Source organism: Macaca thibetana, chromosome 3 (genome assembly GCF_024542745.1).
Source record: "Macaca thibetana thibetana isolate TM-01 chromosome 3, ASM2454274v1, whole genome shotgun sequence".
NCBI lineage: Eukaryota > Metazoa > Chordata > Mammalia > Primates > Cercopithecidae > Macaca > Macaca thibetana.
Genome location: NC_065580.1, coordinates 144,797,483 through 144,820,944, shown reverse-complemented (window position 1 = coordinate 144,820,944; position 23,462 = coordinate 144,797,483). Strand labels below are relative to the sequence as shown.

The window sequence follows — 23,462 nt, the reverse complement described above, 5'->3', positions numbered from 1 at the left end:
CGGGGAGGGATATTTCTACCACTCTCCATCCTCTCTTCACTCAGAAACATCCAAGGATGTTAAATGCAAGACGTGGGGGCCTTGGGGCTGTTTTATCCTGAGAAGACCTGTGGCCTTCCTACTGCCTCTCCTGTGCCCCCCGAAGGCTCCCGGGCTCCTCCTGCTTCCTCAGGGCAGGTCTTGAGCCACCTAGCGTCTACCCCACCCTCCTGTCCCAGGCTCAGAACACTCCGGCCCCTTTCCTTGACGGGCCCCTTTCCGCCCGTGCTACAGACACCGAGGGAAGGATGAAGCATCTTTTCTGTGTACGCCTCGCCCTGCGGGAAAAGCTCTCGTTCCAGCTGGCGTTCAGAAAGACCCACACAGGCGCCCCACAAGGCTGCGACCGCCACCCGAGGAGGAGGAGCTTGTCCCCAAGTGCCAGAAGGAGCCAGCCCTGGTCTCGGGGGCAAGCCAGCAGGTCCGGCATGGCGGAGACCGAGCCACAGCCGGGTCACAGTCCGTCCCAGCAAGCAAGGCTGGCAGCCCAGCGGGTCCTTCCGCAGGGAGGAGGCGCATGTAAAAGAGGAGGAATTAGGCCCTAGGCGTGAGGAGGCAGGCGTGGCAGGAAGACAGGTGAAGCGCTGGGTTAGGACATGGGAAAAATCTGTCGCAGGAGCCATCCATCCACTTCAGCACTGGCCTCGCTCCCTCCTGGCCCGGGCAGCACAGTCCGTGCTCCCCGAGGGCCACTGCTGCAGGTAGGTCAGAGCCCGAGGGACGCGAGGTCCCCCAGTACCCCGAGGCAGGCCCCGCGTGGGGCCCGGGCTCCTCCCCTCAAGCTGTGTGCCAGTCCCCGACCCACCGAGGGGCCAGCCTTACTTTCCGCTACTGTGGCCGCTCTTCCCTCTCTTGCGGGGGGGCGACAGGGTGCTCGGGGCGTGGGTCCGTTTCCGCGGCCTGCCAGGGCCTCTGCGTGCCAAGCTTCTATGGGGTTCCTCGCGCCTGTCCCTTAAAAAGAATCACACGCTTGGCTGTGACGCTGGGGTTCGGGCGGGACGTGGAGAACGGGCACACGACGCACACACGGCGTCGGGTCCACGCACACCTCGACGGCTGCTGCGCGCCTGGGGGCCTGGCCGGCCGGGGCGGGGCCCCACGGGTCGGGCGGGGGACACACTCACTCGGAGTCCCGGCGGCGCTGCAGCTTCACCAGCTCACGCTGCTTCTCCTTGTACTGGCGCTGGACCTCGGCCAGCCGCATCCGGAAGTCCAGCTCCAGGGCGTCCATGTCCTCCAGGGAAGACTTCATGGCGTACATCTGGGGGAAGAACCGGGAGAGGAGGAGGGGGTGAGGACGCCACTGCCCAACGACGCCCACCGCCCACCCAGGTGCCCCGAGGAAGGGGAGACGGCACTGGGAGCTGGGGCTCGAGTCCCACCGCTGCCACCTCCTAACTGAGGCCATGGCCTCATCCTAGGCAAAGGACCCTGTGCTGGCTCTGCGGGGCTGTGGCAGAGCTCAATTAGATGGCATGCCTGAAGCACAGCACTTGCGTATGACACCTGCTCCATCAGTGAGGGCCATTGTGTCATTTATAAACGGAGGCTCAGTGAGGGGATGCTGCAGCCCCAGGCCCAGTGGGCACCTAAGGCCAGAGCTACATGTGACCCTGGGCTACTCTCTTGCCACTGGATCACACCGCGACCTGTATGGTGTGCCCGACATGCTAGCAGATGGGTAAACTGAGTCCCCGAGAAGGGCAACCACTTGCCTGGGACCACATAGCATGTCAGCACAAGGAGCTGAATGTAGCTCAGCCCTCTCTGGCGCCAAAGCCAGCCACGCCCGAGCAGAAGGGCACCTCCACAGAGGGGACTCCCACCCGGCCTCAGCCCGCGAGCCCCAGGGAGGAAGCAGCCGGCCACTCACCCGCTCCTCCTTCTTGCGCATCCAGCTGTACTTCTTGTTGGGCTTTAGCTCCCGCGGGAGCCGCAGGTTCTTGAGCGGGTCCACTACAGGCCCATCCAGCACCTCCCTCAGCATGTGGCTGCCCGCTGCCAGCAGACTCTCCAGTGAGGGCCGGGCCACCAGGGCCCGCTCCGCACCTGCAGACAGGAGGCAGGTAACAGGGCGCTGCCGACCACCGCCCCACCCGACCCCAAACGGGGATGGCAAGACCCAGGGCAAGCACAGGCCCCAGGCCACACGTACCCATCCCCCAAGGTGCTGAGTGGACAGGGGCCTTTGTGACATGCCAGAAGTCCTGAGCATCTCTCAACAAGAACGGGGGAGAAGGACGGGCACAGTGGCTCATGCTTATAATCCCAGCACTTTGGCTGGCTGAGGCGGGCGGATCACCTGAGGCCGGGAGTTCAAGACCAGCCTGGCCAACATGGGAAAACGGTGAAACCCCATCTCTACTAAAAATAACAAAAACTAGCCGGCTGTAGTGGCACACGCCTGGAATCCCAGCTACTCAGGAGACTGAGGTGGGAGAATCGCCTGAACCCAGGAGACAGAGGTTGCAGTGAGCTGAGTTTGCACCACTGCATGCCAGCCTGGGCAATAGAGCAAGACTCCATCTCCAAAAAAAAAAAAAATAGGCCGGGCGCGGTGGCTCACGCCTGTAATCCCAACCCTTTGGGAGGCCGAGGCGGGCAGATCATGAGGTCAGGAGATCGAGACCATCCTGGCTAACACGGTGAAACGCAGTGAGCCAAGATGGCACCACTGCACTCCAGCCTGGGCGACAGAGCGAGACTCTGTCTCAGTCCATCTATCAACAGAACAGGAGAGAAGGCAGCACGCCCGCCACAGGGTCCTGTGCTCTATTCCCAGAGTACACTGGGCACAGCAAAACCTCCAGAGGGAGGGCCTCCAAAGGCCGAAGGGTACTTCCCAGCAGTACAGCTCTCCTTTCACTTATTTGTATGTACATTTTTCCATAGCTAATATACATGGCTCTTATAATCAGAAAAAAGTCCAGGATGAAAAATACAAACCAAGCAGAAAGTTATAAAAAAAAAAGACAGTCTGCGGCCAGGCGCGGTGGCTCAAGCCTGTAATCCCAGCACTTTGGGAGGCTGAGACGGGCGGATCACGAGGTCAGGAGATCCAGACCATCCTGGCTAACACGGTGAAACCCCGTCTCTACTAAAAAACATACAAAAAACTAGCCGGGCGAGGTGGCGGGCGCCTGTGGTCCCAGCTACTCGGGAGGCTGAGGCAGGAGAATGGCGTAAACCCGGGAGGCGGAGCTTGCAGTGAGCTGAGATCCGGCCACTGCACTCCAGCCTGGGCGACAGAGCGAGACTCCGTCTCAAAAAAAAAAAAAAAAAAGTCTTCTTCCTTCCTCCTGCAACACACAGGTCCCCCCCTTGGGAGGCCACTGTGGGTGCAGTTTCCAGAAGACAGTTCCAGAAATGATTATGCATATTCAAATGCACATGACATCCACGGGCATCTTTTAAAATATAAAAATAAGCTGGGCGCAGTGGCTCACGCCTGTAATCCCAGCACTTTGGGAGGCCAAGGCAGGCAGATAATTTGAGGTGAGCAGTTTTGAGACCATCCTGGCCAACATGGTGAAACCCTGTCTCTACTAAAAATTCAAAAATTAACTGGGCATGGTGGCCAGCACCTGTAGTCGCAGCTATTCGCGGGTTGAAGCATAACTGCGTAAACTCAGGAGGCAGAAGTTGCAGCGAGCTGAGATTGAGCCACTCCAACCTGGGCAACAGAGTGAGACCCCGGCTCAAAATATATATATATATAAATGTAAACTGGGTGCCTGCAGTCCCAGCTACTCGGGAGGCTGAGGCAAGAAGATCACTTGAACCCAGGAAGGTGAGACTGCAGTGAGCCACGATCACATCTGCACTCCAGCCCAGGCAACATAGCAAGCCTGTCTCAAAGAAAAAACGTACACACACACACACACACAAACACACACCAACACAAATCTCAGGCTGGGCACGGTGGCTCATGCCTGTAATCCCAGCACTTCTGGGAGGCCGAGGTGGGTGGATGGCTTGAGGCCAGGAGTTTGAGACCAGTCTGGCCAACATGGTAAAACCACCCCGCTACTAAAAATACAAAAATTAGCTGGATGCGGTGGTGACCACCTGTAATCCCAACTACTTGGGAGGCTGAGGCACGAGAATCGCTTGAACCCTGGAGGCAGAGGTTTCGGGGAGCCATGATAGCCCCACTGCACTCCAGCCTGGGCGACAGAGGGAGACTGTCTCAGGGGAAAAAAAAAAAAAAAAAAATCTCAACACTGTATCACACTTTGCTTTTTTTTCTGCTTAATGTCTTTTCTCAGCACAAAGCAAACATTTACCTCATTATTATCAGCTTGAACCTTATAAAAATTGCCATCTCTAAAGGTCAAAAACACTAGAATGTCAGCAATTTTAAATGGTCAAACGTGCAAAGAAGGAGCTGACGCAGAATCATGCGAGGGGGCGGGGCGGAGGAGCAGCCTAGAACCCTCTTGAACTGATGAGTTTTGATTCATCCAAGTCAGTCATCTCCCATTCATGGCATTTAGGTTCTTCCCTTTTTTTTTTTTTTTTTTTAAAGATAGGGTCTCACTCTGTGCCCCAGGCTGGAGTTCACCATCACACATCACCACAGCCTCAAGCTCCCAGGCTCAAGCAATCGCCCTGCCTCAGCCTCCTGAGTAGCTGGGACCACAGGCACATGCCATCACACCCAGCTAGTTTTTATATTTTTTGTAGAGATGGGGTCTTGCTGCGTTGCCCAGGCTGGTCTCGAACTCCTGGGCTCAACTGATCCTCCCACCTCAGTCTCCCAAAGTGCTGAGATTACAGGCGTGAGCCACTGTGTCCAGCCTCCTGTCTTTTTGTAATAGGAGCACATGGGCACATAGCTGGGACACGTGTGGTAGGAAAAGCCTCACCAATGTGATTAATATGACCAGGTGTGTGCAGTTCTCTCTCTCTCTCTGATAAATACTCCCCCAACCCTCCAGAAAGAGTGCTTCAACCACAGAGATCTTGCTTTGGTCTCCACCAAATTTAAATGAGTCCTATTACAATTTTTTAATTGACATTTCATTTTTTTAATGCAGACGAGGTCTCGCCATGTTGCCCGGGCGGGTCTTAAACTCCTGGGCACAAGCAGTCCTTCTGCCTCGGCCTCCCAAAGTGCTGGGATTACAAACGCGAGCCACCATGCCCAGCTGACATTTTCTTTGTGATCTAAAATACCAATTTTTGGCCGGGCGCAGAGGCTCACACCTGTAATCCCAGCACTTTGGGAGGCCGAGGTGGGCGGATCACCTGAGGTCAGGAGTTCAAGACCAGCCTGACCAACATGGAGAAACCCCATCTCTACTAAAAATACAAAAAATTGGCCGGGCATGGTGGCCCATGCCTGTAGTGCTAGCTACTCAGGAGGCTGAGGCAGGAGAATCGCTTGAACCTGAGAGGCGGAGACTGTGGTGAGCCGAGAACCATATTCTCTATTGGCAAAGTTCCACAGACAGACATGACTAATGATGCTGCTGAGGGGGGAGCTTCTCTTCCTTGGCACCATTCACATTTCACTATTCATTCGCATCCCTGCTGAGGGCTGTCCTCTGCCTTCACTGTAGGGTGTCTTGCTGAGTCCCTGCCTTTACCCACTAGATGGCAGTAGTGCTCCCCCCAAGCTGTGACAACCAAAACTGCAGTTGCCAATGTCCCCTGGGGGAACAAAATCACCTCTAGTTGAGAATACTTGTTTTGCTCTTCTTATATTTTTTTTTTTTTTTTTTTTGAGACTGAATCTCACTGTCATCTCACTCTGTCATCTCACTCTGTCGCCCAAGCTGGAGTGCAGTGACAATCTCGACTCACTGCAACCTCCGCTTCCTGGGTTCGAGCAATTCTCCTGCCTCAGCCTCCCGAGTAGCTGGGATTACAAGTATGTGTCACCACGCCCAGCTAATTTTATTTTTAGTAGAGACAGGGTTTCGCCATGTCAGCCAGGCTGGTCTCGTACTCCTGACCTCAAGTGATCCACCCGCCTTGGCCTCCCAAAGTGCTGGGATTCCAGGCGTGAGCCACTGCGCCCAGCTGCTCTTCTTATATCTTTAGGGAAACTGAGGCCACAAAGCCGCAAACCTGATCAGCTCCCAAAGGCTGATGTTAGATTGAAACCGTCTCGCCCACCCCACGGTGATGCCTCTGCGCCACCTACCCCCGCCCCAAGTTCCTGCGAGACGTGGAGTCTACAATGTCAGGTAAGGACGGAGGGCTGCTCTGTTCTCCAGGAGGGGACCAAGGTACAACTGTGTCACCTCCTTCACCCTCCCACAAACCTATTTTCCCGAAGCTCTTAACTGATCAGACAAGGCATGCCAAGCAGTGAGGGGTTCAGTCATTTCCCCACTAATTTAATATGTGAGAGTCCTAACCGCCCCGTAACCTCAGAAGGTGACCTCTGTGGGAGACAGGGCTTTTGCAGAGGTGGTCAAGTTCAAGTCATGACAGTGGGTCTTAATTCCGTAAGGCTGGTGTCCTACTAGGGTGGAGAATTCTGGGCTGGGTGCAGTGACTCACACTTGTGATCCCAGCACTTCGGGCGGCCGAGGTGGGCAGATCACTTGAGGCCAGGAGTTCAAGACCAGCACAGCCAACATGGCGAAACCCCATCTCTACTAAAAATACAAAAATTAGCTGGACATGGTGGCATGCACCTGTAATCCCAGCTACTTGGGAGGCTGAGGCAGGAGAATCACCTGAACCCAGTAGGCAGAGGTTGCAGTGAGCTGAGATCACACCACTGCACTCCAGCCTGGGCAACAGAGCGAGATTCTGTCCAAGAAAAAATTTAAAACAAAACAAAACAAAACACACACACACACACACACACACACACACACACATAAAACCCAATACCAGGTAGGAAGACCAAAGAAATTTTTTTTTTTTTTTTTTTTTTTTTTTTTGAGATGGAGTTCCACTCTTGTTGCCTCGGCCTCCCAAAATGCTGGGATTACAGGCGTGAGTCACCATGCCCAGCCGACCAAGGGAATTTTGATTTTCTTCTACCAAAAAAAAAAGTTTCTATTGAACTATTTTAGTGAGAGAAAAGCAGCAATGAACTTTAGGACAACGGCCGCCCAGTGGGGAAGGGGCGTTGCTCACACAGGCCAATGGGAGCGTGGCTTCTCCAGGCTTCCTTGAGGGTCATCTGACCATGACAATCAGAAAGCCTTGAAAAATGTGGCCTTGTTTGGACCCAACAGTTCTACCTCTGGGCATATAATCCAAGGCAATTCAGAGATATGGACAAAGATTTTTTTTCTTCAAGGATAACCATCCCGTTATTTGCAACAGAAAAAAATAAATAAATAAACTTTGTTTTAAAGCAAAAGAAAATGCCTGACCATCTAAGACTGGGTCATCGAGGGCCAGGGCCACCACCAGGCAGAAAATTGGGCAGTTCCTAAAACAATGATTTTTTTTTTTTTAACCACAGCTTTAAGCTGGCAGCTCATGCTTGTAATCCCAGCAATTTGGGAGGCCAAGGTGGGAAAATCACTTGAGGTCAGGGGTTCGCGACCAGCCTGGCCAACACGGCGAAACCCCACCTCTACTTTTTGTTAAAAAAAAAAAAAAAAAAAAAAAAAAAAAAAAAAAAAAAAAAATTAATTTAAACCCACAACTTTGAAAACTGTTTAATAAAGAACATTTTAGCCGGGCGCGGTGGCTCACGCTTGTAATCCCAGCACTTTGGGAGGCCGAGGCAGGTAGATCACCTGAGGTTGGGAGTTCAAGACCAGCCTGACCAACATGGAGAAACCCCGTCTCTACTAAAAATACAAAATTAGCCGGGGTGGTGGCACATGCCTGTAATCCCAGCTACGAGGGAGGCTGAGGCAGGAGAATCGCCTGAACCCGGGAGGTGGAGGTTGCGGTGAGCCGAGATCGCGCCATTGCACTCCAGCCTGGGCAAAAAGAGCAAAACTCTGTCTCAAAAAAAAAAAAAAAAAAAAAAAGAACATTTTAAGTAAAACGGTCGGGCATGGTGGCTCACGCCTGTAATCCCAGCACTTCAGGTGGCCAAGGTGGGTGGATCACTAGAAGTCAGGAGTTCAAGACCAGCCTGGCCAACATGGTGAAACCCCATCTCCACTAAAAATACAAAAAGATAGCCAGGCATGGTGGTGCGTGCCTGTAATCCCAGGTACTCAGGAGGCTGAAGTAGGAGAATCACTTGAACCCGGGAGGGCGGAGGCTGCAGTGAGCCGAGATGATGCCACTGCACACCAGCCTGGGTGATAGAGGGAGACTGTCTCAGAAAAAAAAAAAAACAAAGCATGAACCGCAGTCAGCCTACGAGAGTGAATCTCAGTGTTTTTGCCAAAGCTAGCAAGAAAGAGGTGGCGTCTTTTGTGAGGCTGCTGAGCAGGCCCAGGGATCTGGGAGGAATTGACAGACCACACCCCCCAACCCAATGAAGACGGTTAAGCGACAGTAAGTCGGCCTTGAATGAGGCCAACAGAGAGAAAAGTCGAACAAGAGGGAAGGAGATAGGGACACAGAGAGAGAGACTAGGGAAGGTCCTGTGTAGGAGAAGAGAAACTTGGTTTCTTGGCTTGAACACCTAGATCCAGCCATACCTGAAATTACCTAATTACTGCTGGACTTCAGTTCCAAGAGCCAATTAATTCCTCCTGCCTAAACCAATTTAAATAAGAGTTTCTGTTCCTTGCAACCCAAGAAATCCTGCAAAAACACACCATTGATAGAATGCGAAATTTCGCCACCAGAAAACCTACAGACCGGCTGCACAGTGCAAACACACTTAACATGCCACTCAACAGGACGCTTAAAAATGCTCAAGATGGAACATTTTGTTATGTGTATCTTATCACAATTGTTTTAAAAAACAAATATGAATAAACCACATTCCCAGTTTTTCATAATTTAAAAATCTTATTAAAAAATGTTTAAGGGGTCGGGCACAGTGGCTCACACCTATAATCCCAGTACTGTGGGAGGTCGAGGTGGGCAAAAATCGCTTGAGTCCAGGAGTTTGAGACCAGACTGGGACAACAGAGCAAGACCCCATCTCTAAAAAAAAAAAAAAAAAAAAAAAGATCTTTTAAAAAAGTTAGCTGGGCAGGGTAGTGGATGCCTGTAGCCCAAGCTACCTGGGAGGCTGGGAAGGGAAGATCACTTGAGCCCAGGAGTTTGAGGCTGCAGACAGCTAAGACTGTGCCACTGCATTCCAGTCTGGGCAACATAGCAAGACCCCGTCGCCACAAAAATAAAATTCACAGATCTGCAGAACTCAGAGGTTGTGCACTCTCACCTATCTCCTGGCTCCTCCTCTCCAGCTCCAGCTCTGCGATCTCACTCAGCAGGGTGATGCCGTGCAGGAAGCTCTGCTCCAAGACAAGGCTCTCAGCTGCTTCCAGCTTCTCCAAGGCCTGGGCTCCAGCAGCACCCGGGGAGGGCAGAGGCCTGGCCTGGGGCAGCTCCGCAGCCGCCGCCAGGGCGTTCATGCCAGCCAGTGGGTCCTCTAGACTGGGCAGGAACTGGTCAGAGCTTGCCTCTTCCAGGTAGCAGGTGCTGCCAGGCACAGGCACGGCCTCTTGGGGCTCCAGGCTCGGGCACTGTCCCTCCCCGGCGGGCACGTCACAGTCTGACATTTCTAGGGTGGGCTGGGACTCGCTTGGTGCCACTTGCGCCAGGCCTTCCTCGGGCACTGCCTCCACCACGGGCACCGCCACAGGCACCTCCACCGGCTCCTCCTTGGCCTCCACCAGCGTCTCGGGTGTCAGCTGCACCCCCAGGTCCAGGGCGGCAGTGCAGGGTTCTGTCCGGCCTGGGGAATCCACCCGTGGTTCAGGCCCCTCCACAAAGTCTGGGCACTCGGAGGGCTCTGCGCAGCTCTGCCCAGTGGCACTCAGCGCCTGGGCCTCCAACAGGCCACCTCCACAACCCCCTGTAGGGCTGGGGGTAGCCATGGCTTCCGCGGCGGGCAGTGGCAGTGGCGACTCCAGAGGCGGCAGTTCTGTGGGGCCCTCGTCCATGTCCTCCACCTCTGCCTTCACCTCCCGCTCAGCCAGCGGTTCTTCCTCCGGGCCCTCCCGCAGCGGCTCTGTGATCTTGGAGGGCGACAAGCGGATGGGCTTGTCTTCGGGTGAGAGTGCCAGGCGCTCGGGCCCATCAGCCGGGAGTGGCACGTCGGGGGCCAGGCCATCCGCGTCGGCGGCTGCCGTGGGCTGCAGCAGGAAAGGGTAGGGCCTCCCGTAGTGTGGTGGCAGGGCTTGGAACGGGTACCTGGGCGGGATATCTGCCAAGAACACAGGGGTCAGCATGGGAGCCCTAGGATCTCATATCCCATGTCCCCATTGACACTGCCCACCACCCCAGAGACGCGGGACACAGCTGCCCTCTGCTCACCCAGCTGCAGGGCTGGGAGCTGTTCTAGGTGGGATCTCAGAGACCCCAGGGCCATGCAGCGGCCCCACAGTGAAAAATCAGCCACCTTCCTGTCCCCAGGGTCTTGTGGTGTTGAAGGCAGAGAACCACAGTTGTTTCTCGTCCCTTTCCCACTCCGCACCCAGCACAAGGCTAGAGCAGAAGCAAACACTTCATGAGGTCTGCAAAGGCCTACAACTGCCTTTACCCACCTTGTGTGGTCTGGCCTCCACTCCCCACGAACCTGCTGCTCCACCCCATTAAAGCAGTTGTTCAAAACGTAACAGCAAGGCCAGGTGTGGTGGGCCACGCCTGTAATCCCAGCACTTTAGGAGGCTAAAGTGGGATGATTGCTTGAGATCAGAAGTTCAAGACCAGTCTGGGCAAAAGTGAGACCCTATTTCTTTTTTTTTTTTTTTTTTTTTTTTGAGATGGAATTTCACTCTTGTCGCCCAGGCTGGAATGCAATGGTGCCATCTCGGCTCACTGCAACCTCTGCCTCTTGGATTCAAGCGATTCTCCTGCCTCAGCCTCACGAGCAGCTAGGACTACAGGCATGAGCATGAGCCACCACGCCTGGCCAATTTTTTTTTTTAGATGGAGTCTCGCTCTGTCACCCAGGCTGGCTGGAGTACAGTGGCACGATCTCAGCTTACTGCAAGCTCCGCCTCCTGGGTTCACGCCCTTCTCCTGCCTCAGCATCCCAAGTAGCTGGGACTGCAGGCACCCACCATCATACCTGGCTAAATTTTTTTTTTTGTATTTTTAGTAGAGATGGGGTTTCACCATGTTAGCCAGGATGGTCTCCATCTCCTGACCTCATGATCTGCCCACCTTGGCTTCCCAAAGTGCTGGGATTATAGGCGTGAGCCGCTGCGCCCGGCTGTGCCCAGCTAATTTTTTATATTTTTAGTAGAGACAGGGATTCACCATGTTGGCCAGGCTGGTCTCAAACTCCTAAACTCAAGTGATCCACCCGCCTCAGCCTCCCAAAGTGCTGGGATTATAGGAGTGAGCCACTGTGCCTGGCCTGCAAAACTCCATCTCTACAAAGAAAAATTAGCTGGTCATGGTGGTGCACCCCTGTAATCCCAGCTACTTGGGAGGCAAAGGTGGAAAGATCACTTGAGCCTACGAGATCAAGGCTGCAGTGAGTTATGATGGCACCACTGCACTTCAGACTGGGTGACAGAGTGAGACCCTATCTCAAAACAAAATACAACAGCAGGGCTAGCTGCAGTGGCTCAAGCCTACAATCCCAGCACTTCGGGAGGCCAGGGTAGGAGGATTGCTTGAGCCCAGGAGATCAAGATCAGCCTTGGCAACAAAGCAAGACACATCTGTATGAATATAAAAAATAAATTGGCTGGGCGTGGTGGCTCACGCCTGTAATCCCAGCACTTTGGGAGGCTGAGGTGGGTGGATCACCTGAGATTGAGAGCTCGAGACCAGCCTGACCAACATGGAGAAACCCCGTCTCTACTAAAAATACAAAATTAGCCGGGTGTGGTGGCACATGCCTATAATCCCAGCTACGAGGGAGGCTGAGGCAGGAGAATCATTTGAACCTGGGAAGCGGAGGTTGCAGTGAGCCGAGATTGCGCCACTGCACTCCAGCCTGGGCAACAAGAGTGAAACTCAGTCTCAAAATTAAATCAATAAATAAAAATAAATAAACAGCCAAGTCCAGTGATGCGTGCCTATGGTCCCAGCTGCTTGGGAGGCTGAGGCAGGAGGATCACTTGAGCCCAGATGTTCAAGGCTGCAGTGAGCTGTGATTGTACCACTGTAGTACAAGCTTGCGTGACACAGTGAGGATCCCATCTCAAAAAAAAAAAAAAAGAAAAAGAAAAAGGAATAGCAACCCAGTTCTGTCCCCAGGTATAATCTCCCTGAGAGTAGGGCTGTGTGCCCCTGATTCTCTGCACCACTCCCAGCCCAGCAGCTGGAGGCACACAAAAGGAAACTGACAAAGGAGAGACAGGCGCCAGGCCAAGCTCAGTAACTGCCACCACTGACCCGAGCTCACCCAGCCTTGGTGCCAGAATCTGAATTTGAACCAAAGTCCTCCCAAGCACGCGCTCACATGCCTAACACCCCCCAGGAAGGAAGAACACAGTCCCAGCCCCCAAAGCCACCTGCTGCAATGCCACCTGATGCAGAAGACGGGAAGAGTGGGTGTGTGCATGCGACCCACGGAACGGGCGTCCCTGGACCATCATCACCAAAGTAGAACTTAGTGCTGACTGCATACTGAGTATGCGACAGGTGTGGCTCGGTGGAAAGCTCAGAACAACTTGTCCTGAAGCAGTTTCTAATATTTCGCCCATTTCCCTGACACTACTGCTGAGAAGGGGCCGGGGAGAGGCTGGATGTGACTGTGGGCTCCTGTGTTCGTCTCAGTGTCTGGCGGCGGGTCTGGTACGCAGGAGGTGCTCCGTGGAGTTGGAATGAATGAACGACCGAATGGGTCAATGAAGAGATGGGTGAGCAGTTTTACCGCGCCAGGGCCAGAGTGAGACCCTGAGGGTCTCGGCTGCATCCTACCTGAGAAAAGGGCCTGGAAGGGGCTGGGGGCTTCCTTCTCCAACTCCAAGTCTTTCTTCTCGACCACATTCTCGGGAGCCTCCTCCTTGCGGGTGATACCTGGGGTGGGTGGCGGGGAAGCGGGCGGCGGGCTGGTGGGGTGGGAGCTGGGGGTGGCGGGGTAGGCATAGGCAGGTGGCTTGGACACGTCCTCCAGCTTCTGGATGACCTTGGCCTTCAGGGCAGCCACAGGGGATGCGCGGGGTGATGGTGGCGGGCTCACAGCCTTGCCATAGGTGCCCGCGGGGCCGGCGGTCAGGCCGGGGGGCTTCCGCGGCAGCAGCCCGGGGCCAGCAGTGGCCAGGCCAGCCTTGCCCGCAGCCTCCAAGCCCCGCTTGCTCCCCTTCTCTTCCATCTCCGCCCGGTGCTCCTGCGCCTTCAACCGCTCCTGCTGGGGAGGGGCCGGCAGGCAGGGTCAGCACGGCACGAGTTCCCTGCCCCACACCCCCGCACCTGCCCTGTCCCCTTAGGGTCCCCCAGCCCAAGGAGAACCTCATGCAGGGCCTGGGGTCCAGGCTGCCCACCCCCTCCCAGGCTGGAGACGGAGGACATTCCATCCCAGTCCATGTGTCACAAGCACAGCATTCCATGCAGAACCCCAAAAGGCAGGGCTGGGGGTGAGAAGCTCTGGTGGGGCCCTTTGAACCAGGGCTGATGGGGAACCTCCACCAGGACCCCGGCCCTGCAGGGACCCTCACAGTCAGGGCAGGGGGGCCACCCCTCGATGGCATTGGGACAGATGCCTTCACGGAGCGCTCACTACCTGCTCAACCTTCCTGCTTCACTGCATCATCATTTTATGGTCTCACAATGCCCCAAAGCGGACAGGAGGAGCCCAGGCATGTCTCTTATGAGGAAATGGGAGGGAGTCGGCTCCGTGACCACCAGTGCCTACCTGGGCTGGTCAGTCAATACACAAAACACGCTAGAGGGCCAGGCATGGTGGCTCACACCTGTAATCCCAGCACTTTGGGAGGCTAAGGCGGGTGGATCATCTGAAGTCAGAAGTTCGAGACCAGCCTGACCAACATGGTGAAACCCATCTCTACTAAAAATACAAAAATTAGCCGGGCTTGGTGGCGCATGCCTGTAATCCTAGCTACTTGGAGGCTGAGGCAGGACAATCGCTTGAACCCGGGAAGCGGAGGGTGCGGTGAGCTGAGATCACGCCACTGCACTCCAGCCTGGGCAACAAGAGCGAAACTCCATCTCAAAAAAAAAAAAAAATTAGCCATGCAAGATGGCATGCGCCTGTAATTCCAGCTACTCGGGAAGCTGAGACAGGAGAATCGTTTGAACCCAGGAGGTGGAGGTTGCAGTGACCCGAGATCGCACCACTGCACTCCAGCCTGGGCGACAGAGCAAGACTCCACTTCAAAAAAACTACACAAACAAACAAAAAACACCAGGATGAAGCGCTCTAAGACAGGCCACTCTCCCGATTACTAAACAGTTACATTTAGCAACCCAAGGACTACACAACGCTAGCATCTGTTTCTAGGAGAGGAAACTTGAAGCCCAGAGAAGTAAAGGTACTTCCCCATGAGCACACAGCCAGGCCTGGCAGAGCTAAGATTCAGAACTGGGGCTCAGGCTCTGAGAGCTCCTTGCTGTATGTACCACCTGGGCCGACTCCTCCAGAGCAGACTCCTCCTGTACCCTATCTTATGGGACCATGCCATCAAGAGACAGCTGGCCAGGCCTCCTTGTGCCTCTCCAAGAGGCCACCTAGAGAGAAGAGGCCAGGCTGGGCTCAGGCAACAGCGGGAGCCCACTGGACTCCTTCAGCGTCCAATCACCCTTCCCCAGTCCCCAAGGCCACCTCTCTGCCTTGGTTTCCCCCTTGTTCCTGCACCCTGCCCTTCCAGGCTCCATCTACCTCTGTTCACAGCTCCCTCTGCCTGGAGAGCTTTTCCACAGACGGTTCCAGGTCTCTGTTCCAGTGCTGCCTCCACCAGGAAGCCCTCCCTGACCACCTGCCCCTCTGCTGTTTTCTCCCTCCCTGTAACTGTCTGGAGTTTCTGCTGGCTGACTCATCTGCCTCATCACCCATGGGGCCCCCAGAGGGAGCTGCGCCTCATCCTCCCCGACTCACCACCAGCTGGGCGCTCCTCTGCAGTTCCAAGGCCTGGGCCGCCTGCTGCTGCAGGTACAGGAACTCCTGCTGCCGTAGGAAGTGTTGCTGCGAGAAGAGCTGCAGCTGCTGTGCATGGTGCAGAGGGCTGCGGCCTGGCGGGTACAGGGCGGGCCAGAGGGGTGGTACGGTGGCCCGCTCCATCAGCTCCGCTGCGGGGACACAGACAGTGTGCTGCACCTGCGGCCTGATGCTGCACCACCATGCCCATTTACAGAGGGGAAGCCGAGGCCAGAGAGGGGCCACACACACAGCGGGGAGCTGGGCTCTGCAGGGCCCCCGGCTGCTCCCTAGGGGCAGGAAGCTTGTCCTGTCCTCCATAGGCCACATGTGCACCCCAGGCTCGGGAACACAGCCCTGTCCACACCCGGGATGGGATGTCCCCACAGCCTGACAACCAGAGCAGGTCAGCATGCAGACGTGTAAGAGGTCCACTGTGAGGACCCAGGGAACACCTTCTCCCGCCCCTCCCAGTGATCGTCTTTTTTTTTTGAGACGGAGTCTGGCTCTGTCGCCCAGGCTGGAGTGCAGTGGCCGGATCTCAGCTCACTGCAAGCTCCGCCTCCCGGGTTCACGCCATTCTCCTGCCTCAGTCTCCCAAGTAGCTGGGACTACAGGCGCCCACCACCTCGCTCGGCTAGTTTTTTTGTATTTTTTAGTAGAGACGGGGTTTCACCATGTTAGCCAGGATGGTCTCGATCTCCTGACCTCGTGATCCACCCGTCTCGGCCTCCCAAAGTGCTGGGATTACAGGCTTGGGCCACCGCGCCCAGCCTCCAGCGGCCTTCGACGTGGATTCGAGGAGACGGTGGCGCCAGGTAAGGGGAATCCCAGCCCCCACCCAGGGCTGCCTGTCTTGCTTCTCTTTGTGGAGTTTTTGGGCAGGAGCTCATTGCAACAAAGATCCCAAGGCTTTATAACGCTGGCAACAGATGTTCTCTCTGAACCCCGGTCCGCCTCCCCAAACCCCGGATCTGCCGGCCGCCACCCCTCAGCGGGAGGCCCTTGGCATCAGAGCCCACCTCGCTGGGCACGGCCAGCCTGGCCCACGGTGGCCACCCAGAGGGTCCACTTACCAAAGTGAGGCAGGTGATCGCTGGGAATGACCACCAGCTGGCCCGACTGGGGGTCCCTGACAAACTGGTAGGCCGATGGCAGGGAGCCTCCAAGGCCGGGTGGGAACGCAGGGGCCATGCCCTGGTGCAGAGATGGGGGGCCCAAGCCTAGGAGGAGAAGCCCAGGCCTGAGTCAGTGCTGGGGGACCCCAGGCGGTTTGTCCTCGGGCGGCCCCAGCCCAGCACCATCTCCCAAGTCCTGAACCTCCTGGGGCCTCCAGTGGAGAAGCCAAGGGACAGGGATGTTCGCTGGCTGCAAAGAACCTCACAGAGCCACCCGCATTGGGCATCTGCCCCGAACAGGTATGGCAGAGGGGCCCCATGAGGCAGAAGCCATTATCATTCCTTCTTCGGACAAAAGTGGAGGCCAGGCCCAGGACCCCCAGGAAACGGCAGGCAGGAGTCAGCCCTGAACTCTTGTCCTGTACCCGCCCCCTCCCACCCCTCCCTCAGATAAGGGGAGAGTCCCTGCACCCCACACTCACCGTAGGGGTGTCCGGCGAGCCACATGGATGTGCTGCCCGAGCGGGGTAACCAGGGGTGCGTGGCCAGGTGGGCTGCGGGGTCGGCAGACCAGCGACCCGAGCCCGCCAGCGCCGGGCCCCCTGTCACCATGAGGTTGGGGTTCAGGCCGTTAGGAGCACAGCTGGTAGGGTGCAGGCGGGCCAGGTCAGCCAGCTCCTTACTCTCTCTGGAAGGAGGATCACAGGTGTCAGCGACAGCTCGGACAGCCAGGGGACAAGAGGGAGAAGGGGGTTGCCCCAAGGAACTGTTTGCCACCAGGCCATGAGTCAGGACAACCACTGCTCGGAACTGAAGGACCTCCCAGGGCCTTCCAGACTCACTGGAAGGGGTCGTGGGGTCATCTGGCCTGGGCAGGGCTGGCCCAGTGCTGAGGATCAGGGCAGCTCCCGCTCTCAGTACCACAGCATCCGTGGGTCAAGGGGCGAAGCCCACCTGGGGTCGTCCAGCTGCCCCTCACCTCCAGGGGCTCCCAGACACCCCCCAGACCCTCAGTCTCCCCCAATGCCCTCACCTGAGCAGCTTCTCCTGATCCCGGTCCAGCCGCGCCCCGAGCAGCCGTTCCTCCCGGTGTCTGGCCCGGTCATCCACACAGTCCTCATCTGCTCGGCCGTGTCCTGCAGGGGGACAGGCGGAAGTGAGCCCCCAGCCAGCGCCCAGCCCACCCCAGACCCACTGGTCCCACTGCCCTCACCCCTCCCTGGGCCCCCCAGAGTCCCAACGGTCCTGCACAGCCATCTGTGCAGTACCTTCACCCCAACACCTTTCCTTATGACACACCAAGCTCCCCCAAACCCCAATCGGGGTTTCTCAGGGCCAGGAATCATCCATCCCTTCTGTCATCCCCCATCCAAAAGGCCTATGTTCCCTAGACAGGCAACCGTGGCAATAATTAGAACAACAGCCATGGATATTATAAGAAAATGTCGTAAAACCTGTCACATAACAATGAAACGTGAGGCTAGGTGCACTTGCTAATGCTATTTTACTTTTTTTTTTTTTTTTACTTGAGACGGAGTCTCGCTCTGTCGCCCAGGCTGGAGTAAAGTGGCTCGATCTCGGCTCACTGCAAGCTCCGCCTCCCAGTTCACGCCATTCTCCTGCCTCAGCCTCCCGAGTAGCTGGGACTACAGGCGCCCACCACCACGCCCGGCTAAATTTTTTTAATATTTTTAGTAGAGACGGGGTTTCACCAGGTTTGCCAGGATGGTCTCGATCTCCTGACCTCATGATCCACCCATCTTGGCCTCCCAAAGTGCTGGGATTACAGGTACCGCGCCCAGCCACTAATGCTGTTTTAATGATGGGAAAGCAGATTCTGAGCTGCGGTTTGGTGAGGATAGGGCACAGTCCAAATGGAAAAAAAACCACAACCCAAAAACTAGCCAGACCTGGGTCACATTAAGCCAGGCTGTGGTCCCAACCATGCAGGCTGTGTGTCCCAAGACAGTTTAAATACACATGGCTAGCTGCGCAAGGTGGCTCACGCCTGTAATCCCAGCACTTTGGGAGGCCAAGGGGGGTGTGGATCACCTGAGGTCAGGAGTTCGAGACCAGCCTAGCCAACATGGCGAAATCCCATCTCTACTAAAAAAATACAAAAATTAGCCGGACGTAGTGGTGTGCGCCCTGCAATCCCAGCTACTCGGGAGGCTGAGGCAGGAGAATCTTTTGAACCCAGGAGGCAGAGGTTGCAGTGAGCCGAGATTGCCCCAGTGCACTCTAGCCTGGACGACAGACAAAACGAGACTCCATCTCAAAAAGAAAAAAAAAACCCAAATAAAAATTTAGACAGGCATAGTGGCATGCACCAGTAGTCCCAGCTACTCAGGAGGCTGAGGTGGGAGGATCGCTTGTGCCTAGGAAGTCGAGGCTGCAGCGATCCCCTATCATGATTGCACCACTTCACTCCAGCCTGGGTGACAGAGCGAGACCCAGACTCTAAAGAAAAAATAATTAAGACAGAAAAGTAAACCCAAAGAACATTATCCACTTGGGTGGAGGGGGTGGCCTTGGCCCCCAGAGTGGGAGATGCCACCAGGCTCACCCATCCCTGTCCCTCCCCATGGCCAGCCCCTGAGTCCCAGGCCTGGCACATGGATGGTCACCAGAGGAGAGGGGACGGGGAGCGGTGGAGTGGCAGGAGCCCCGTCTGTCCCTCTCGGTCCCTCCTCGTCCCTGCCACCCTGCCCTGGCCCCTCTTTGAGTGTTTAACACTATGAGCCAGAGATGGGACACACCGGACAGGCAAGAGCACGGGAGGAAGCTGAGCACCACGGCAGAGGCCACCAGGTGTGCAGCTCAGAAACCTGCCCGTCGGCTCCCGGGTGCCACTCGCACAGGCTGAGGCATGGTTGATACTCCCCTCGGGGCCGGCCTTCCCAGGGCTGCCAGGAAGAGGGGTGGGCTGGGAGCTAGGTCCTCCGACCCAGGGCTACTGCGGGCAGATACCGGCCATCAGCCACCCCCAAGGGCCCAGTCCAGCACTGCCAGCAGCAGTGTCAGGGGCTCGGCCCCCAGCACAGAGACACTATCCTTCTGCTGGAGACAAGGTCCCCACCCAGCTGCCCTAGCTGGGGTCTACAGTGGCTCCACAGCCATGACCCTAATGGGTGAGGAACCTTGGAATCAAGCTTCTCCTCTCATCTCTCCCTTCCCACACCCCCAAATACCGGGAGCTCCTAATGAGCAGTGCCCCAGGCTCAGCAGAATGGCTTACACCTGTAATCCCAGCACTTTGGGAGGCCGAGGTGGGAGGATCACTGGAGTCCAGGAGTTTGAGACCAACCTGGGGAACACAGTGAGTCCCCACCTCTACAAAAACATAAAAAATTAGCCAAGAGGAAGGTGGGAATCCACCCGTCCCAGAAGCAGAAGAAAGGAACCCAGAGAGGGGCACAGTCATGCCGGCCCAGATGCCTGCAGGACCGAGTGTATGGAGGGACTGCTGAGCAGCCCGGCAGCAGGAGGGGCATGTCGATGAGGGCGGCTGGACATGGGCCTCCAGGCCCACCTGGACCTCCAACAACAGTGTCGCTCCTGTATCAAAGGAGAACCTGAGCTCACAAGGCACCCCTTAGTCGGGACTGAAAGGGGCCCTGCCTGGGGACCTCACGGGGAAACTGAGGCCCAGAAGGGCAGTGACAGGTCTCGGGCAGGACTGGGACAACAGAGGGCCACCCCAGAGTCCCACAGCTGTGCTGAGAAATCGGGTCATGAGCTCAAGCTTCTTTCTCCCAGGGGAGACAGCCGTTCCAGCTTACAGAATCCCGGAGGCTCAGCCACCTGAAGGGGCCACCCTCACGTCCCCTGGCTCCTCCTGGAGTCTGGGACAAATTTTGAGCACAGGGCACTCCTGGTACCCCCAGAAGAGGCGGGCACTGAGCGTGCAGCCTGGGCTCAGCCCCAAGTCCTCTGTGCCCCCGACTGTCCCGGCTGTCACTGCGAATGGTCTCAGGGGCTTCCATCCTGGGCGCCACCTGCCACCGAAGCCAGTCTACTCGCCAGCCCCCTCTCAGAGCACCTGCCCCCCTCAGGGCCTCAAGGGTCACAGCCCCAGGCTGCTCCCTACAAATGTGGTTGGCCTCTGAAGAGATATAGTGAGCCCTCTGTCCCCTACCCCTGCCAGGCTCCTGCTCTACCCTCCTCACTCTGTCGCCCCCCCCCATCTGCTCTAATCCTGGTCCCATCTGTCACCCCATGGGGCCAAGTGGGGACCTGGCTGGCCCCTCAAGGGTGCCCCACACTCTCTGCACATGTCACACTCATCCCTTCCCCACCTCTGGGCCACACACACACCATTCCCACCACCTGGACCTCCACCATCAGAGCTCAGCTTCAAGTGCCACCTCCTCCAGGAAGCCCCCCCCGACCACCTCTGCTCCATCACGCTTCTCTTGATTCCACACAGCTATTCTGCTTATTGAACACTATCTGTGTTCTAAAGGCTGCAGTGAGCCATGACAGAACCACTGAACTCCAACCTGGGCGACGGAGTGAGACCTTGTCTCCAAAAAAAGAAAAAAAGAGAGAAAGAATAGAAAAAAAGAAGGAAAGAAAGAAGGAAAGACTGAAAGAAAGAGAAGTAAACTCAGGTCGGGCATGGTGGTTCACGCCTGGAATCCCAGCACTTTGAGAGGCCGAGGTGGGCGGATCACCCAAGGTCAGAAGTTCAAGACCAGAGTGGCTAACATGGTGAAACCCTGTCTCTACTAAAAATACAAAAATTGGCCGGGCACGGTGGCTCAAGCCTGTAATCCCAGCACTTTGGGAGGCCGAGACGGGCGATCACAAGGTCAGGAGATGGAGACCATCCTGGCTAACCCAGTGAAACCCCGTCTCTACTAAAAAATACAAAAAACTAGCCGGGCGAGGTGGCGGGCGCCTGTAGTCCCAGCTACTCGGGAGGCTGAGGCAGGAGAATGGCGTAAACTCGGGAGGCGGAGCTTGCAGTGAGCTGAGATCCGGCCACTGCACTCCAGCCTGGGCGACAGAGCGAGACTCCGTCTCAAAAAAAAAAAAAAAAAAAAAACAAAAAAACAAAAATTAGCTGGGCATGGTGGCAGGTGCCTGTAATCCCAGCTATTCAGAAGGCTGAGGCAGGAGTATCACTTGAACCTGGGAGAGGGAGGTTGCAGTGAACCAAGATCACACCACTGCACTCCAGCCTGGGCGACAGAGCCAGACTCCATCAAATAAATAAAATAAAATAAAAATAAATTAAAAATAAGATAAAGTGGATAAATAAACAGAGGCTGTCCCTGTGCCCAGTAGGGCACCAGGCCACTTTGCACACATGAACTCAATCACCATCAACCCAGGAGGTAGATCCCAGCCCTCATCCCTATCTTCCAGATGAGGAAGCTGAGGCACAGGGAGATAAAGAAACACGCCCAGGTCACAAGACTAACATGGACGCGTCATGGCTGGGATCAGCGTCCAAGTCGGCCCTGCTGACTGCCAACATACACGGCCCCATGTAGGGAGTGCCACACGGCCCTGTCTAGCCACGTCACTGCTGTCCCCTATCTGCAGGCCGCCCAGAGGCCCAGCCCCACCCCAGGGCCCATGGTGGGGTGAGGGTGTCGTGCAGCAAAAGCCCCCCAGTCTGCAGCGCTAACGACCCCCATCACAGGTCACACGCCCCACACTGCAGCCATTAGGAGCCCAAGGATCACGCAGAGGCCCCGTTCCCATGGCAACCCCTTCCTGGCCTCTCTCTGAACAGCTCCAGATAGGGTTGCTCTCCAGGGGTCCGGGGAAGTGGATGGTGGGGGGGCCGTGAAGGGATAGAGGCCCCAGCAGGCTTGTCACCAACACCATGGCGTACACCTGGCTCTGCACCCCCAGCCACCCCCTGTGATGCTGGAGGTGGGGACATCCCCACAGCCCCTCCCTCCCAGACCTGGTCCCACCCTAGAGGTGATGGGCCAGTGAAGAGGTGGGAGAGACAAAGCTCAGCTCAGGGTTCCCCACTCAGCCTTGCCTCATCCCTGCAGGCCTCAGTCTCCCCATCTGTGAACGGGGAGAGTAACAGCCCCTCCTCTGCACAGGTCCACGTCCTCACAGGAGGCCTCATGGAGCTGTCTGTTCATACAGGCTGCTGGCTCAATGGCAATGATTGCTTTCTTTCCTGGGGGGCGGTTGGGGGACAGGATCTTACTCTGTCACCCAGGTTGGAGCGCAGTGGTGCAATCTCACTGCAGCCTCGACCTGCTGGGCTCAAGTGATCCTCCCCTGCCTCAGCCTCCCTGTAGCTGGGACTACAGGTGCCACGCCACTATGCTCGGATCGTTTATTTTTATTTTATTATTATTATTTTTTTTTTGAGGTGGAGTCTCTGTCACCCAGGCTGGAGTGCAGTGGCATGATCTCAGCTCACTGCAACCTCCACCTCCCGGATTCAAGCGATTCTCTGCCTCAGCCTCCCAAGTAGCTGTGATTACAGGCGCCCGCCACCACGCCCTGCTAATTTTTTTGGTATTTTTAGTAGCGATGGGGTTTCACCATCTTGGCCAGGCTGGTCTTGAACTCCTGACCTTGTGGTCCACGCGCCTCAGCCTCCCAACGTGCTGGGATTATAGGCGTGAGCCACCGTGCCTGGCTTTTTTTTTTTTTTTTTTTTTTTTTTTTTTTTTTTTTTTTTTAGAGCTGGGGTTTCACTGTGTTGCCCACGCTAGTCTCCAACTCCTGAGCTCAAGCGATCTACCCACCTTGGCCTCCCAAAGAGCTGGAATTACAGGCATGAGTCGCTGCATCTAGCAAGGATGACTCTTAGGGTTCCTGGGTTCTCGGGCGTGGGGGCTCTGACTGCGTGGGGCTCACAAATGTAAGTAATGCCTGTCCTTCATCCATCTCAAGGTCCAAGACAGCCTAAGGCCAGACCTAGATCCTATGTGAGGACAGGAGGACCCAGGGCTCCCCTGTACAGGCAGGCGCACTCTAAGACCCTAATGCCTAAATATGAGCAGATGAGAGAGAGGCCCACTATGTGCCCGTCAGCCTACCTGGCATCAAGCAGATGAGCTGCCCCCAGAGCCGAGAGGGCTCAAGGCTCTTGTTCGAGGTTACGTAGCTACAAAGGGCAGAGCCTGGACTTAAAACCATTGACAGAGGGAGAGGGCTCGCTCCAAAAAGCAAGAGACTGGGGCGAGACCCCAGGAGACCAGGGTGACAAC

General features: G+C 56.1%; 1 protein-coding gene across 5 annotated transcripts in view; it reads right to left on the bottom strand.

The window, feature by feature from the left end:
* TNRC18 (trinucleotide repeat containing 18) overlaps positions 1-23,462 on the bottom strand; it is a 123,367-nt gene that overhangs the window by 58,716 nt on the left and 41,189 nt on the right. For 4 of the 5 annotated variants that reach the window (XM_050783935.1, XM_050783936.1, XM_050783932.1 and 1 more), the window contains exons 5-13: positions 17,300-17,402; positions 16,749-16,954; positions 16,225-16,371; positions 15,110-15,300; positions 12,976-13,405; positions 9,314-10,300; positions 1,913-2,088; positions 1,164-1,300; positions 862-990 (exon numbers count right to left, since the gene is read on the bottom strand). In XM_050783935.1, coding sequence (XP_050639892.1) covers positions 862-990; positions 1,164-1,300; positions 1,913-2,088; positions 9,314-10,300; positions 12,976-13,405; positions 15,110-15,300; positions 16,225-16,371; positions 16,749-16,954; positions 17,300-17,402 — 2,506 coding nt within the window. The remainder of the gene's footprint in view (positions 1-861; positions 991-1,163; positions 1,301-1,912; positions 2,089-9,313; positions 10,301-12,975; positions 13,406-15,109; positions 15,301-16,224; positions 16,372-16,748; positions 16,955-17,299; positions 17,403-23,462) is intronic. The other variant, XM_050783933.1, reaches the window with a different exon arrangement.